The sequence below is a fragment of the Coenobita brevimanus genome, chromosome 54, assembly GCF_032717465.1.
Source record: "Coenobita brevimanus isolate Jiangsu-jjx chromosome 54, ASM3271746v2, whole genome shotgun sequence".
Taxonomy (NCBI): domain Eukaryota; kingdom Metazoa; phylum Arthropoda; class Malacostraca; order Decapoda; family Coenobitidae; genus Coenobita; species Coenobita brevimanus.
Genome location: NC_137007.1, coordinates 34,330,492 through 34,346,212, shown reverse-complemented (window position 1 = coordinate 34,346,212; position 15,721 = coordinate 34,330,492). Strand labels below are relative to the sequence as shown.

The following is a 15,721-nucleotide window of genomic DNA, read 5'->3' as shown; positions in this document are numbered from 1 at the left end:
AAAAAGAAGAGATGGATGAAGGGGGATAGGAAAAGGAGAGGGAATGGCAATGACACAAATACAGGGAGAAATGAAGGGACCTGTTACATGAACACTGAATGTGCTGTCAAAGGGGGTACTATGGTAGGCTTCTGTATTATGCCGGGGGCTACAAGATTTGTCCTCCAGTGAACAGCAACATCGTCATCAACCTAAAGTACAGTAAAACCTTCTGTTTCACCATAACAGACTCAAACCAGCTCTAACAACTCCTTGCCACCTCTAATCACCCCTAACTACCCTCCCACAGTGAAGATGTCAGGGTGCGGAGGAGATATCACTGTGAACAACACCATCGTCACCAATACGGAGTACGATGGCACCTTCAACGAGGCCCGAAATTGCGTCTACAAGGTGGTCTTCGATGACACGCCGAATGAGATATGCCAGATCAGATACGATTTCATTGACTTTGATTTCCAGGCTCCATCCACATTAGGTGAGGGGGGAGAGAGAGAGAGAGAGAGAGAGAGAGAGAGAGAGAGAGAGAGACTGACTGATTGATTAGATATCAGTTGTTTGATACTGTATTGAGTTTGAAGAAAACATTATGTAGCGAAGGGTTTCAGAACACCTCAGCCCAACATCGCGCCCCGTAAAACCCAAATTTTGTTTTCCAGGTGTGTGCAGTAACGACATGCTGGTGTTTGAGAATGACAGGAAGTCATCATACTTCTGTGGCAAAGCACCCAGCAGCTACCACTGTGAGTCTCCTTGTTTCATCCATTTTTATCCCCACAATCTGTGTAGTGTATCATGAAGAAGTTAATTTTGGGTATGGTTCATTGCCTTTATGGTCATGTGCTAAACAGATTGGAGCCCTGACTTCTGATATCTCTATCTATCTATCTATTGCCAGACGCCATAATCCTGTACGGGGTGGCCATTTGACTGTAAGTTATTTGTTTTGCTGGGAGGGGCACTAACCCTCCACCTACCCACTTGACACGTAGGGAGCACGTATGGTTTGGTTATATGGTTACCATCCAGCGTTGTAAATGGTTTCTTGGCTTCACGGATTATTATTTGATTCCTTTCAGTTTAAATGTTTACATCTATTTTAAATTTATTCGTCAAGATAGGAGTTCTACACTGGTGCAGATGTTATGAGAACCTCTCTCCTCTTGTCTTAGGACACCAGCATGACCGCTATCGAAGGCAGTGCATTAATGAATTCAACACAGCGTAAGGGTTGGTATAAAGGGACGACAGTTAGCTCAGCAGGGATCTGTTTCTTGGAGGGCACATAATTATGTACCCCGTTAGAGATCCTGGTTGGCTGTTCTTTCCTTCTGTTAGGCCTGCAGGATTGGGCATTGCTGGGGGTGAGGGGTGAAGGAGGGCAATACTGGCTTCCACAAAGTTAGACAGGGTCATTCACTGGCTGAGGCTGCAGGAGAGACTTTGGGTGTCCATTACTGCAGTACTTAACCTTGGAGAGTCAAGAGTGGCTACTTTCTCTGGCAACCCTGGCAAGAGGGCAGGTGTCAAGTAAAAAGGTGAGAGGAGTGTGACAGCAGGTGGCAGAGGCAGTGGATCGTGAGAGAAGAACAGGAGGTCTGATTCATGTTGTTACCACTTCAGTTCCTTGTCAATTTTGAGCTTTGCTTACCCAGAGGTCTCCTATGTTTGGGAATACTTTAGTGAACATTCGGTGTCTGTGCAACAAGACTTCAGTTAATTTGTTGATAATGTTTGGTCTGCGGGGCTGTTGGCATGTCTCTCAGCATTCTGTAGAGACAGAACAGCTGTCCTTGTTAAAATTTCCCTTTTTTCATTCCTCTCCTCTGCTCTCTTCTCTCCTCTCCTCGCCTCTCCTGTCCTGTCCTGTCCTGTCCTGTCCTCTCGTCTCGTCTCGTCCCGTCTCGTCTCCTCTCCTCTCCTCTCCTCTCTTGTCTATGATACATCACAGTTATGATTATGATGATGGTGATAATGGTTGATGTTGGTAGGTACGGTGATGAAAACAGTGATGATGATGTTGACAGTATACCTACTTGAACTCCTTGCCATTACCCATCCCTCACCAGGGTACGTGGAGACAGCAGGCACGACCAGTCCGCAGTCCTTCTCCATATCCACTGACTCCTCCAGTTACAACCGCAAATACGCCATCAGGGTGTCCACCATCCCATGCATGCAGGAAGGTAGGGAGTGTGTGAGGAGGTAGGGGGATTATGAGGAGATAGGGAGTGTGCTGGGTTACAGGGAGCATACTGATACAAGAAGGCAAGGAGTATGTAGGGAAGTAGGGAGTACCTTTAGAGAGAAGTAAGGAGCGTGTGGGAAGATAGGGAGTGTGTAGGGAGGGTGGGAGTTTACAGAGATAGGATGTGTGAGAGATAACAGGAAATTTGTGACAGTGTTTAGTGTGTGTGTGTGCAGGTAGGGAGTATGGTGAGAGGTAGGCAGGATGCTGAGAAGTAGAGTGTTTGTGGGAAGGAAAGGAGTGTACAAAAAGGTAGGAAATCTGCAGAGAGGTAGGGAGCGTGATGAGAATGCAGAGGAGTAGAGAGAGACGAGTCGAGGAGTGGTAAGAAGTATGGATTGTCTGTAGTAAAGTTAACAGCCTTATTAATAAGATTGGGAGTTTGGTGAGGAGTATTTACAGTACGCAGTGAGATTTTTAGAAAGTAGGATACAGTACTTAAAATTGGTGGCTTTGAGAGTGTTTTGACAAATTTACCCTAAAATATAATGGTTTTCTTTAATGTTCCGTTTTCTTACAGTGCCAACTTACTGTGGCCAATACTATGATGGAACCAATGGAACAATCTCCTCCTTTAATTACGACAATGGTGTCTACCTGGCTGGCCTCATGTACTCCATTTGCTTCCGGAGAAATGTGAACTACTGTACCTACACATTGAAACCCACGGTAAAGTGATAATGTACTTGACAGTTTTCAGATTAATTTGAGCAGTTCAGGTAGTTCTGTATTTTCAGGGACATTTTTGGGAAATTTTCTTAATATTTTGCTGTGGGTATTTTAGTTTTCAGAAAAAAAAAAAACTAGGTAAAAGTATTTCTGTGCAAAGAAATAGAAACCGAACAAATTTGCAGCCTACTGTATGTATAAAATATCTACAGCAGTCATTGTTATTATTAATATTATTATTATTATTATTGGCTTATTATAATTATCATTATTATTTTGTAAACGAGTGAAAGTGGAAAATATATAATTATACTAGCAAGTTATAGGCAAGTGTACCTGAAAATTCACCATATTTAACTATTCACAACAGCTTAATTCTCTTTAGCAGTCTCACTTTAAATTCCATACACCAGAATATTTCAACTCGTTTTAACTTGGTCACCAGTAATGTCTTACCTTCCAAAGCTTTCCTACCATCTCGAACTGCTCTAGCATTCCAGTTCCCATCTGGTATTGCACTGATTCCTTGTCTCTCTTCTTTTGTCATTCCACATTCCTTTTCAACACCACACTAACCTCTTTGAGTATTCCAAATCCCCTTCCATTATTCTTCCAACCCTTTCCAGAAGCTTCAAACCCTGCCGGACCTTACACTTACCCTTTCCATCATTCCAATAACCTCTTCCGTCATTCCGTTAGCCGCTTCAGCTTACATTCCTCTTCCAGAATTTTACAAACCTCATCCAGTTTTCCACTAAACCTTTCCAGTAATCTCTCACCTCTTCAGTATTCCACTAACCTGATCCAGCATTCTACTGACTTCGTCCTGCATTCCACAAGCCTTCCATCGTTACATAAACCCTTTCCAATATTTCATTTTCCTAGTCCAGCATTCCACTGCCCCCTTCCATCATAGCATAAACTTCCATCATTCCACTAACCCCTTACATCATTGCATAAACCCATTCCAGGATTTCATATACTCCTTCCAGCATTCCACACCCTTTCCAACATTCCGCAGACCCAGCTTTCCACTAACCCCTTCCATCATGGTACAAGCGCCTTCCAACATTCCACAAGTCGATTCCATCATTCCACAAACCCCTTCTATCATTCCACAAACCCCTTCCATCATTCCACAAACCCCTTCCATCATTCCACAAACCCCTTCTATCATTCCACAAACCCCTTCCATCATTCCACAAACTCCTAACAGCATTCCACAAACGCTTTCCAGGATATCACTAATCCCTTCAGACGTTCGACTAGCCCCCTCCAGCATCCCACAATTCCGTCATTCTAAAAACCCTTTCCAAAAACCTTTAACCTCTGCAGACAGTATGTAATCGGACTGAAAGGGTTAATATCATGTAAAAAAGTTAGTAATATACCTGTAACAAATTGAAAGTGTTAATATTATATTGTAAATGTTAACAATATAGTTTTGACTTAAATTATAGTTCTGGCTTATGTATAGAAAGAGTTAGCAATATACCTCTAATAAACTGAAAGGGTTAATATTAGATTGTAATTGTTTGTGATGTAGTTTAACTTAAATTTATAGTTCTGAGAGAGTTAATATTAGATTGAAAGTGGTTAATAATATACTTCTAACTTAAATATGTAGCTAGTTCTGACATAAATTTACATTGTAGTTCTAACCTCACACCGACAGAGCGACAACCAATACATCGGTACCCCAGACGCGTTGAGGCTGCCTATGGGCGAGGAGATTCCACTCGTCGGCAACCCTGCAGTCCTTGGCAGTTCTGGCCTCTGCCCGAATTTTGGCAACGTGGCGCTGTTCAACTCCGTCCAGTTCTGCCTCTATCCAGTAGGTGGATTGGTCAAGGATTGGGGGATTGTAAGAGGTGGGGAAAGGGGGACTGAGTGACTGGGATGCGGAGCTGGGTAGAAATGGAAGGAGTAGAATTATTGTCTTTATCAAAGTGGCGCTGTTCTACTCCGTCCAGCTGTACCTTTGTCCGGTAGGTGAATTGGAAAGGATTGAGGTACTGGTGAATGGGGGACTGAGTGATTGGGGTGCAGAATTTGGGAGAAATGGAAGAACTAGGATTATCATAACTTTGGTGCCGTGGCGTTATTCTGTACTCTGTCCAGTTCTGTCCCTTTTTGGTAGGTGGATTGGAGAGGGATTGGCGATTGGGAAGTGAAAGAACAAGGGATAGCCTAAATAGAATTGGGGACTGGTTGCTGGATATAGAGAAGCGGGAGAGAAATTGAATTGAGGATTGGATGGTGGCATACTTCCACTAGTTCAGGGTCTTTATTCATTTAGTGGCGTGTGGAGGGATTGGGGGATTGTAAGGACTGGAGACTAAAGGACGGGGTATTAGACGAGCTGGGGATAATGTGAAGAACTGGAATTAAATTATTAGGAAGTAGAAGAGTTGGGAGGGATTGGAAGAACGAATTGGGGACTGAATGACTGAAAAGTAGAAGAGCTGGTAAGGATTGGAGAAATTGGGATTGGGATGTATAATACCCGGGAAAATTAGAAGAAATGAGGTTTAATGATTGGGAAGTAGACGAGTTTGGGAGGACTGCAGGAAGTAGAATGAAGGACTGAAGGATTGAGATGCAGAAGACTGGGGAAAATTGGGTCAATGGTTAGAAAGTGGAAGTGCAAAGGAGGATTGGAAGAACTAGGATTGAGCATTGGGAAGTAGTAGTACTAGGAGCCCTTATGTTTATCTATAACGTGAACCCAGTGGACTGTAGGCTGAAACTGACTTCTTCGACAGTTCGCCATCCTCTTTTTGAGGGATAGAGAAGAGTAGTGTCCCTCCAAACTTCAACCTACAGCAGTTCAGGTCCAGCTCTTACAGATTTTTTTATGAATGGAAGACACCTGTGATCTGGTGTATTATTTTCCCTTCATTTCTTCATCTTCTTTAAAAACGAAGAGAAAAAATATAAGGGACGTTTTAGAATTGGGTGACTGGAGTGATCTGAGGATTGAGCGACAGGGGAGAAGAGCCGAAAGTATGGATAACTCTGGGCGAAAAACAGGTGTTTGTCCTGCAATTACTTTCACTGTCATGTAAAAGTATTACATTTGTTTTTCATGCAATATCACTGTTATGTAAGCATCATATTTCTTTGCATCATATCTCGTGTAAGTAGCGCTACAGTATCGTACCTGCCGTATAAGTAGTGTTAATCATGTAAGTATATTATGTCCTGTGTCATATCTGCCCCATAAGTATCATACTCTTGTAATTATTGTCACCGTCATGTATGTATCATTTCTCCCGTAAGTGTGATACATCATGAATGCTTTGTAAGAAGTGTAACTAATGTAAATATTGTATCTGTTGTATTATATCTTCCCGGTATGTAGTAACGTGAGTGCCTGATATATGCCACTCCCGTAAAAGTATCGTACAAGCCCTGTGAGAGTCCGTAAGTAGCGCGACAGTCGTGTAAGTAGCACCTGTCATGCCAAGAAGCGGCATCCCTTTCCATCAGGCAGTGTGCACAATATTTCCCTCTGTTTGTCATATAAATCTTGGGCTTTGTTTATGTCTGTGTGTTGACGCGGCCGTATCCCATTCCTTTCAGCCGTCCATGACCTCGACCAACCGTGAGTCTGCCTTTTACGTCACAGTCAACACCCTCATCGATACAACTGCCAATAGAAACCCACTGGACACTTCTAAATCCGGATTCAGCTTCGACTGGACTGCGAACGGCTGTTAAGAACGAGGTGGATGCCAGAGTCGAGGCGGAAATTCGGACACGTGCGTCAGGGGGCCGAATCGTAACAGGTAGAAAAAGTGAAAAATAGCCGTGTTGACTAAAACCGAACTAACAATTAATGTAGTTTGTATATTGTTAGTTGAATTTTAAATGTTGTTTGTGTCGTTGACGAGAGTAAATAGGTCTCCTCGGAAAATGTATACGTGAAGTTGTTACCAAATGTCTCCTAATCTATATTTTGTAGTTTTATTGTAATGTACTTGTCTTGTTACTAACTTATTACTGTAGATTGTATTATTGTTGATTTGTTGTTATTGTTGTAGAATGTATTACTAATAATTTATTGTTGTAGATTGATTATAGCTTATAGTGTAAAAATGTTTATTGTATAATCTCGTTATTAATGTATTGTCGTAGATTATGGCATTAATTTTACCTTATTAGATGACTGTAGAACAACATCTATCTGTCTGTCTATTACCAGACGCCTCAGTACCGTAAGGGGTGGTCTCAAACAAATCGCCTCCATGTTGCCTCGTCCAACACCATTTCACTGCCCTCTCTTTCTTAAACCTCTCCACTACATCCCTCCATCTCATCCTCGGCCTCCCCCTCCCTCCTTCCCTTCCACTTAACTCGCATACTCTCTCCTCTTTAGTCTCTCGCTCTCCATTCTCTCCACATGGCCAAACCACCTCAGTGTATTTTCTCTAATGCTTTCTATCACGTCCACATCCACACCACAACGCTTCTTCATTTCCTCATTTGTCAGTCTGTCTCTCCACGTAACTCCATATGCTCCTCTCAAGTAACTTATTAACACTGCTGTCACTCTTGACTTGTGTCCCTCCAACAAGATACAAAGCATGACTTCTGTACGTTAGAGTTGGTATCACAGTACTGTCATGCAGCGATTTTTTTTTTCCATGCTCACTTCCTTGTTTCATATCACTGCTTTCAAAGAACTAGCAACCTTTCGTCCCTGTTGTTCTCCTTCAAGCACTTCATCCTCTAAACTTCTTATTCATCACACTACCCAAGTACTTAAACGCACTCACATTTTTTATTTACTCCTCATCCAGCCTCACTGTACATTCAGTGGCTTCATTTCTCACGAAGACCATAACTTTACTCTTCCCTACATTCATTTTTAGATTCCATTTTTTACACTCTCCCAGACTAATTCACCAAGCGTTGCAATTCCCTTTCGTTTTCACTTAACAATACAGTATCATCTGCAAACAACAGTACAGGGAGTTTCCAAACACCACCCTTTCTCATTAGGGTCGCTCTAACATCCACTACCCTACCGTGTACGTATATGATTGGATGATATTTCAGCGTTTGTAAAGGAAATAAAAATGCTCACACGCAGGCGAGGAATATTTTCAAAGTGTTTCCGAAACAAGGTAAGTGTAAAAATATGTTAAAGCACACAGCCAGAGCATTTTTTTTTTCTGGCCACGTTTGATCTCGCTTACAATGGCGACAACGTAAAGGTCAAATAAGAGACGCTTGCAAAACTTCAAAAGGGCTGATTTTCATAGATTCCGGGAAATATATACAGTAGGCGACGGTAAGCAGAACTCCATTGCCAAAGCGTCGGATGTCGGTGTTGGATACTTTATGTTGTACAGTTTAATACTTTAGTGGCTTTTGCGACGTTCATGTGTATATATTTTTTTCCATTTTACCACCACAGTGTAACCAGCTTTTAGTCGTGAACTTTTTATGACAGACGGATATACGAATGCGGGTACTAAAATAAAAATAGAGAAATCGAATCGGTAGTGAGTACAGGTTTGCACATTTTGAAATAAAAGAGAGAGAGAGAGAGAGAGAGAGAGAGAGAGAGAGAGAGAGAGAGAGAGAGAGAATGATAAGGTAAGAAAAATAAATATATGACTGGAAGATAGAATGAAAAGCGAGTCAAGAACATGAAATTTAACTAGCAGGAGAGAGGGAGGGAGGGAGAGAGGGAGGGAGGGAGGGAGAGAGAGCGCAGTTGAACAGTATGCTTTATTATTATTTAACCCAGTCAGTACGGTGACGCCCTTTCCAACTTTATTCTTGCCTTCTTAACACTTTTATTAAACTGAGTCCCCTTGTAGTAAAAGGCAGAATAAGGTGGTGGCAGATCCGTCCAGGGGAAAAAAAAAAAAAAAAAGTGTCAGGAACTAAATGAAAATCGCCTTAAAATAGCAAGCATAAGAAAGTAAATACATAATTGGACTGAAGAGGGTAAATGAAAGTTCGAGGACACAGTAAAATTAAAAACAAACAGATGAGGAATTTAGATTAACCATGAGAACTGGGCAGAAGGAGAGAGAGAGAGAGAGAGTTCACGGAGGATAACACAGCGATAAATTCCGGCAGGGAAGTGAAAAGGTCTTGATTGATTCCCTTCCATACCCCATCGGAAGCCGGCCCTACGAGGTGGGTGGGGATAATGAAGAGGGCAAGAAGAATGAAAAGGGAGGGGAAGAGGGGAAATGGTGATGGGGAAGCGGTGAAGAGTAAGATAGGGAGGCGATATTCCGTGGAGAAGTGATGGAGTGGGAGGGAGAATCAAATGATGGTATGTGGCGTAGTGAAGACGGAGGGCTTCAGGGATGGTGCAAAAAAAAAAAAAAAAAAAAAAAAAAAAGTTACTGACCGTATAATGAGCACAGTATTAAGAAGACCTTTTAAAATTCTTACAGTACATATACCTACTAACCCACCTACCTGCCTTCTTGCCTGTCTGCCAACATACATGCATATACGTTCGTACATATGTACATACATAAATATATTTTGCAAGGTAGTGTTCCTTGCTTGAACAGGTCATGCTTTTCCCACCTGATGCTGCCATCCAGCCTGCACAGGGAGGTATCTTGGACCATTCCGGCCAAGATATTCCACCCTGAGGTCCATTCTCAGGGTCTCGCCCCACGTTTTCCATGTTCTGTTCGCTGGGGTTGTCTCTGTACAGCGTCTGCACTGGTCTGAACAGTACTTCATCCAGTCTCTGCACATGATAAAAGCATCTCATCATTCCCTCGTGCATCACCTTACTAACACTGTCATTATCCAAGTGTCATTTTTAATCTGTTCACGTCTGTCTTTCCCTCATTGTGACATTAAACAACCATCTCACCATTCTCGTCACATGGTGTTCACATCTGCCAGCATCTTCTTTTACTGTCCACGTAATGCCGTCATACAGCATCACACTTCGCATAATTATACGAAGCATAAAGTTTCCCTTTCATACATACAGGAGTCCCTTCATTGTCATTAGGGACAACAGCTCTCGAAACATCTTCCAGCCACTCCTGACTCTTGCAGTTGGACTAAGTTCTGCATTGTTCTCCTCTGTTCTCCGCTTTAACTGTATCCCCAACTAGCAGAACTTGACCCACTGAAGAGCCACATCTACTTCAATATCCTTCAACATGACTGAACCACACAGTCTCTCCTGCATATGGCACAGTCATAAATAGTTATAATTTCCAATCTGCCTTTCACACCGCGATGTCTTTTATGTACTAACCCTAAACCTTCACCTCACTGGATGGAGTTAATATTGCGCATCTTTTCTAATCTGACGAATATCCCAGTTTACTTTCAGTTTAGGTGATAATCAGGTGTAGTCTGATTTAAAGGTGGATTGGACTAGTAATCAAGGAGACTCATTCTGGTCTCAGAACGATAGCTGATAAAGTTTCATTCAACCACTACATGATATGTTTGGAAGCGACCTATTTCCGTCAAGTATAAACATCTCGCTTATACCAACCCATTTCAAGTGACAAATAGAATCGAGAACAAGAATAAGAAAGTAATCAAGCACTCATAACAGCATAAAAAGAAGAAAGAGAAGAGAAAGCGGTAGTGGTAGTAGTAGTAGAAAAAGAAGCTGCGGTACGAAGTCACTAGTACGAATGCGTAATAAGAAGAATAGGAGGAAGAAGAAGACGAAGGTGAAGATGAAGACGACGACGACGAAGAAGAAGCGATAAGGAGGCACTAAGTACAAATGCTAAAAGTTCTTCTCATTACCTGCTTGGTTTTAACGATGCCTCCTGCAGTTATAACCCAGCCAGGCGCGGGGGCGAGTAGTTATGTTTTTAAGGTGTGCTCTTTATCCTGCCTGGGAACATGAGCATATTTCTTTAATGGTCGTAATCATAACCTCTTTCACTGCGAGGGGCGGTGTTTCTCTCTCTCTCTCTCTCTCATGCTAAGAGATTTTTCGAGAATTAGGGGTTAGATATGCCCTTCATTACCTTTTCGCTACGAGGGGATTTTCCTAAGTTGACTAAAATAGTATGGATTTAAAAGACGTCGTTGGGCTGAAAGGGCAGTGGCGTAGGCAGGTCCTTAATTTTTGAGGAGCTATTGAAGAAGCCCCCATGAGCATTAGAGGCGGTTTTATCGTGCTGTTAGGAAACTTACACTTCTTCCTTACCGGTTTATTTCTGATTCTTCCTCTTTACTGTACTGTATTCCCGAGTATCATTTATGCCATCTTATGCTGATATTCAAAGGACAGAAGAAAAAAAAAAGGGGGGGGGGATATTAATGGATAGTTCGAAAAATAAATCGTTAAGGAAGAGGAGATTGCAAAGACATAAGAGAGAGAGAGAGTCGTAGGGAAAAGTTTCGAGAATACGGCAGCATGTTTGTGGCTCCGCGTGGTTATAAAGCCTTTGCCACGTAGCGATGTTGGTCGTTGTGTGGAGGGGTGTAATGTGTGTGTGTGTGTGTGTGTGTGTGTGAGAGAGAGAGAGAGAGAGAGAGAGAGTTAATCTTTCATGAAGAATATTGAAACACAACAACTATAGATTTTTATTCTTGTTTTCACCTTAAACCTGACCGAGATTTTCATCATTTTGCATTTTCTTTAACATAACTCATTTGCAGGATAAGACAGTGCTTCGGTTTAACGTCCTTGTCGCCGCACTTCTTCGTGACTAGCATCATATTCTAGTGTTCATTTGTTAATACAGCTGAGTGTTCAAGATGGAGAGGTTGCAGTTTTAGGCCGTTAGAGTAAAAAGAATATGGTTTTAGGGAGCATTCAAGACAGAGAAGTGGTAGTGTTAGGCCAAGTTAGAGGAAAGAGAATATATAGTTTGAGAGACCGTTAAGAGAGAGACATAGCAGTTTAGGTAATGTTAGAATAAAGAGCCTAGCTTAGGAGAACATGAAGATAGAGATGGCAATTTTGGGCCAAGTTAGAGTGAAAAGAGTACAGTTTAAGAGACGCACATTGACTAAAAAGGTATATTTTAGTGTGTTCTAATAAAGAGAGAACTAAATTAATTAAAGTAACATGGCGTGAAGAAGAAAGAGGTCATTGACTCTCCTAACGGGTTTCCGAGGGACCGCGAGAGGGGCGTCCAATGACTGTTTAGTAGGGGTGATCTCGCCAATGGGTCGTTACCGTAGAGGGAAGGAGAGAATGAGGAGGAGGAGGGAAGAGATGAGAGAGCCGATGTGCCTGGAAAAATAGAGGCAGTGGAAACGTTAGCTTGCAAGAGGAGGAAGAAAAGGAGTAGGAATAAAGAAGAGTTAGACAGAAAAGGAAAAGAAATGAGAGAATCCCCTCCTGTCTCTCTCTACTACAGTATCTTCTGATATTGTATATTGTATAGTTGCATTATAACTATACCTACCTATTTATGTACCAGCTTACCTGCCCATCTCTCTATCCGTTTTTATTTACCTGTGTATTTATCAGTCATTCCTTCACAGTCTGTCTGTCTGTCTGTTTGTATCTTCCTGTTTGTGTCTGTCTCTGTCCATCCGTCCATATATCTATCAATCTGTCGGTCTAAATTTGTATATATTTGATTATCCATCTGTTTTTTTTGGTCATCTATCTATGAGCCTGTCTGTCTATCTAATCACAGTTCTGCCCGTCTTCCCCAACGTCTCATTAGTGTCCCAGGTGAGCACTGATACCTGTACGATTTCCTCCCATAACATGTTTTTATGTGGGCTTCGAAAACCTTGTGTGTGTGTGTGTGTGTGTGTGTGTGTGTGTGTGTGTGTGTGTGTGTGTGTTTATTGAGTAGTTTCCGTACTAAATTACTCGGCACTCGTGTACTATGGTCATTACATACAGTACAGTGATTTATTGTAATGGTGTAGCAATTTAGCGTTGATGATGGGACAAAAACCCATTATACACCGCAAATTATCATCATGACCATAACTACCACATCCATCACAGTAACGAAGCTACCACAACTACCACAATCATTACAGCGTAGTACCATCATAACCATTACCACCACAGCGACCACAATAACGAAGCTACCACAACTACCACAGTCATTACCAGTACAAAAACTACCACAATAACCACAACTACCATAACTAACATAATCATTGCAAGTCCTAAAACTACCACATTAACCACAATAACCTCAACTACAATCACTATCACCACAACTACCACAAAACCACAATTACCAAATCATCAACCACCACAATAACCAAAACTACCACAACCACCACAGTAACCAAAACTGCCACAACCACCACAGTAACCAAAACTACCACAACCACCACAGTAACCGAAACTACCACAACCACCACAGTAACCGAAACTACCACAACCACCACAGTATCCGAAACAACCACAACCACCACGCTAACCAAAACTACCACAACCACCAAAGAGACCACAATACCTCAAACCATCACAACCACCACCACTACCACAGCCACAAGCACTACCACAACCACCACCATCAACCACAAACACCAGGACAACCACATTATCAGCCGCTGCCACAACAACCTAATTTTGCAACTTGATCAAGGCGAGTATTGCAATTAAACTCACTTAGAGGGCAATTTTGGAGGGAAAAAACTCATAATATTTTTTCCCAACTCTGTAATTTGGGTCCGCGTTTTTTTGTTTTTTTTTTTTTAATTCATCTGCTTGCGTATTTTTTTTTTTTTTTCCATTTTGCTCTTTCTCCTTTGCTATATTTTTTCTTTCACTTTTTCCTTCATGTATCTGGGTTCACGTCCTTTGTTTCAGTCTTTTTTCATGTTTTCTTTGTGCTCGTGTTTGTTGTTCTTAGTTTTTTTTTTCACTTGCGTTCATAATTTTTTCATGTTTTTTTTTTTTTTGCTATATTGGCCTTGTCTTTTTTTTTATTTTATTTTCGTGCTTGCTGTTCTTTCTCGCTTTACTCTGCTTTATTTGCTTCCTGTATCCTCATTCCTGTCCGTTATATTTTTACTTTCTTTTATTATTATTATTATTGTTATTATTATTATTATTATTATTATTATTATTTTCGCCGCTTTCAATCCAGGTATTTCGTCTTGATATTTTTTCTGCATCTTCGTGCATGTTTGTTAATTATTTTTTTCTTCACTTTTTTCTTTTTCCTTATTTTCTTGTTTATTTTTTCCTTTTTGCTGTCATAAATTTCGTTTCGTGTTATTTTTGTCATTTTGTATTCCATTTTTATGTCTCCTTGCTGTTTTTTCTCTTCTTTACATTCTGTGGAGAGGGAGGGAGTGTAAAGGAGGGAGAGCAAGGAGGGGAAGAGAAAATGAGTTGGGATGAAATAGATGTGGAAAGGAATGTGAGAATCAGGTGAATACAAAGGAGTACAAAGGGAAGCAAACAGCATGAGTCCTATTGGTCATATTGAGAGAGAGAGAGAGAGAGAGAGAGAGAGAGAGAGAGAGAGAGAGAGAGAGAGAGAGAGACTTTTTTCTTATCTCCTATCTCTCTTTTCCGGGATAGGGAGCGGGATGTGTGGTGTGGGGGGCGTGGAGATGGGGAGAGAGGGAGAGAAGAGATGGAAGGGGGAGAGAAAGGAGGGAGAAGAGGAAGGAACGAAGAGAAAGGAGGGAAAAGGAAGTCATAGAGAGGAAGGGGGGACGGGGAAGAAATTGAGAGAAAGAGAGAATAGGAAGGATTAGAGAGAAAAGGAGAAGAGGAAGAAACAAAGAGGAAGGGGAGAAGAGGAAGGATTAGAGAGGAAGGGGATGAGAGGAAAGGATAGAAAGAAAGGAAGAAGAGGGCATAGAGAGAAAGGGAGAGGAGGAGGGAATAGAGAGAAGGGGAGAAGAGAAGAAATAGGGAGAAGATGGATAAGAAGGAGAAAGAGAGGCAGGAGGGGAAGAAGTGGAGGGAGAAGAAAGAAAGAGGAAGAGAGTAGGAGGTTGTGAAGGATGGCATGAGAGGAAGAGGAAGGAAGAAAAATCGGGGAGGAGAAAGGGGAGAGGAATAAAGGACGTGAGGGGAAGAGAAAAATAATAAAGAAGTTGGAAATAGGAAATAACGAGAAAAAGTGGAATGGTAAAAGAGAAAAGGAAGGGGAAGAGAAAGGGCGGAAGGAAAGATAAAACGAGTGGGAGAAAGGAGGAAGGCGGAAGAAAAAGATGAGAGAAAGGAAAGGAAAAGAAAAAGAAAGAAAGGAAGAATATTGGAATGCTAGGAAGAGGAACATAAAAACAGAGGAATGGGGAAACGAGGAAAAAAAGAGGAAGGAGAGAGGAATTCTAGTATATTGAGAAATGGAGGAGGAAAGCGGTAGGTGGAGAAAAATAGGAAGAGAGAGAGGATAGGGAAAAGGAGAGAAAGAAGAGGAAAAGCAGTATAGAAGAAGAGATTTGAAGGAAAAGAAAAAAAAAAGAGGAACGGGAGGGAAGAGGAAGGTAAAGGCCGAGTTGGGACTGAAAGAGGGAGAAGAGATAAGGAAAAGCAAGAAAGAGGGAAGATGTTAGAGGCAGTGGGAAGATATGAGGGAATGAAAGAGGCAGAAAAAGGAATAAGAAGGAAAAGAGGGAGAAAAGAAGTGAGGAAGAGTGGAAAAGGAGAGAGAGAGAGAGAGAGAGAGAGAGGAAATAAAAGTGACGTGCAGAGGTAAGGAAAATTTGTATAGAAAAATGAAAAAGAAAAAATAAAGTTTTTTTTTTTGCCTTATTCCATATTTTGAAACATTTGACGATGAACAAATGGTCATATTGTCTTTGGCATTGAGAGCTACGTAGCACCTTTTCCCTAGCGATTTATTATGTATTTCATGTTCTCCTTTATGCCATTTTTTTTTTTTTCAG

The 15,721-nt window shown here is 41.5% G+C and overlaps 1 protein-coding gene across 1 annotated transcript in view; it reads left to right on the top strand.

Moving 5' to 3' along the window:
- LOC145401087 (uncharacterized) overlaps positions 1 to 6,640 on the top strand; it is a 9,414-nt gene extending 2,774 nt beyond the window's left edge. Inside the window, exons 3-8 of the mRNA XM_080273460.1 lie at positions 290 to 478; positions 660 to 743; positions 2,070 to 2,186; positions 2,769 to 2,917; positions 4,593 to 4,751; positions 6,503 to 6,640. Coding sequence (XP_080129586.1) covers positions 290 to 478; positions 660 to 743; positions 2,070 to 2,186; positions 2,769 to 2,917; positions 4,593 to 4,751; positions 6,503 to 6,640 — 836 coding nt within the window. The remainder of the gene's footprint in view (positions 1 to 289; positions 479 to 659; positions 744 to 2,069; positions 2,187 to 2,768; positions 2,918 to 4,592; positions 4,752 to 6,502) is intronic.
- The last annotated feature ends 9,081 nt before the right edge of the window (positions 6,641 to 15,721 follow it).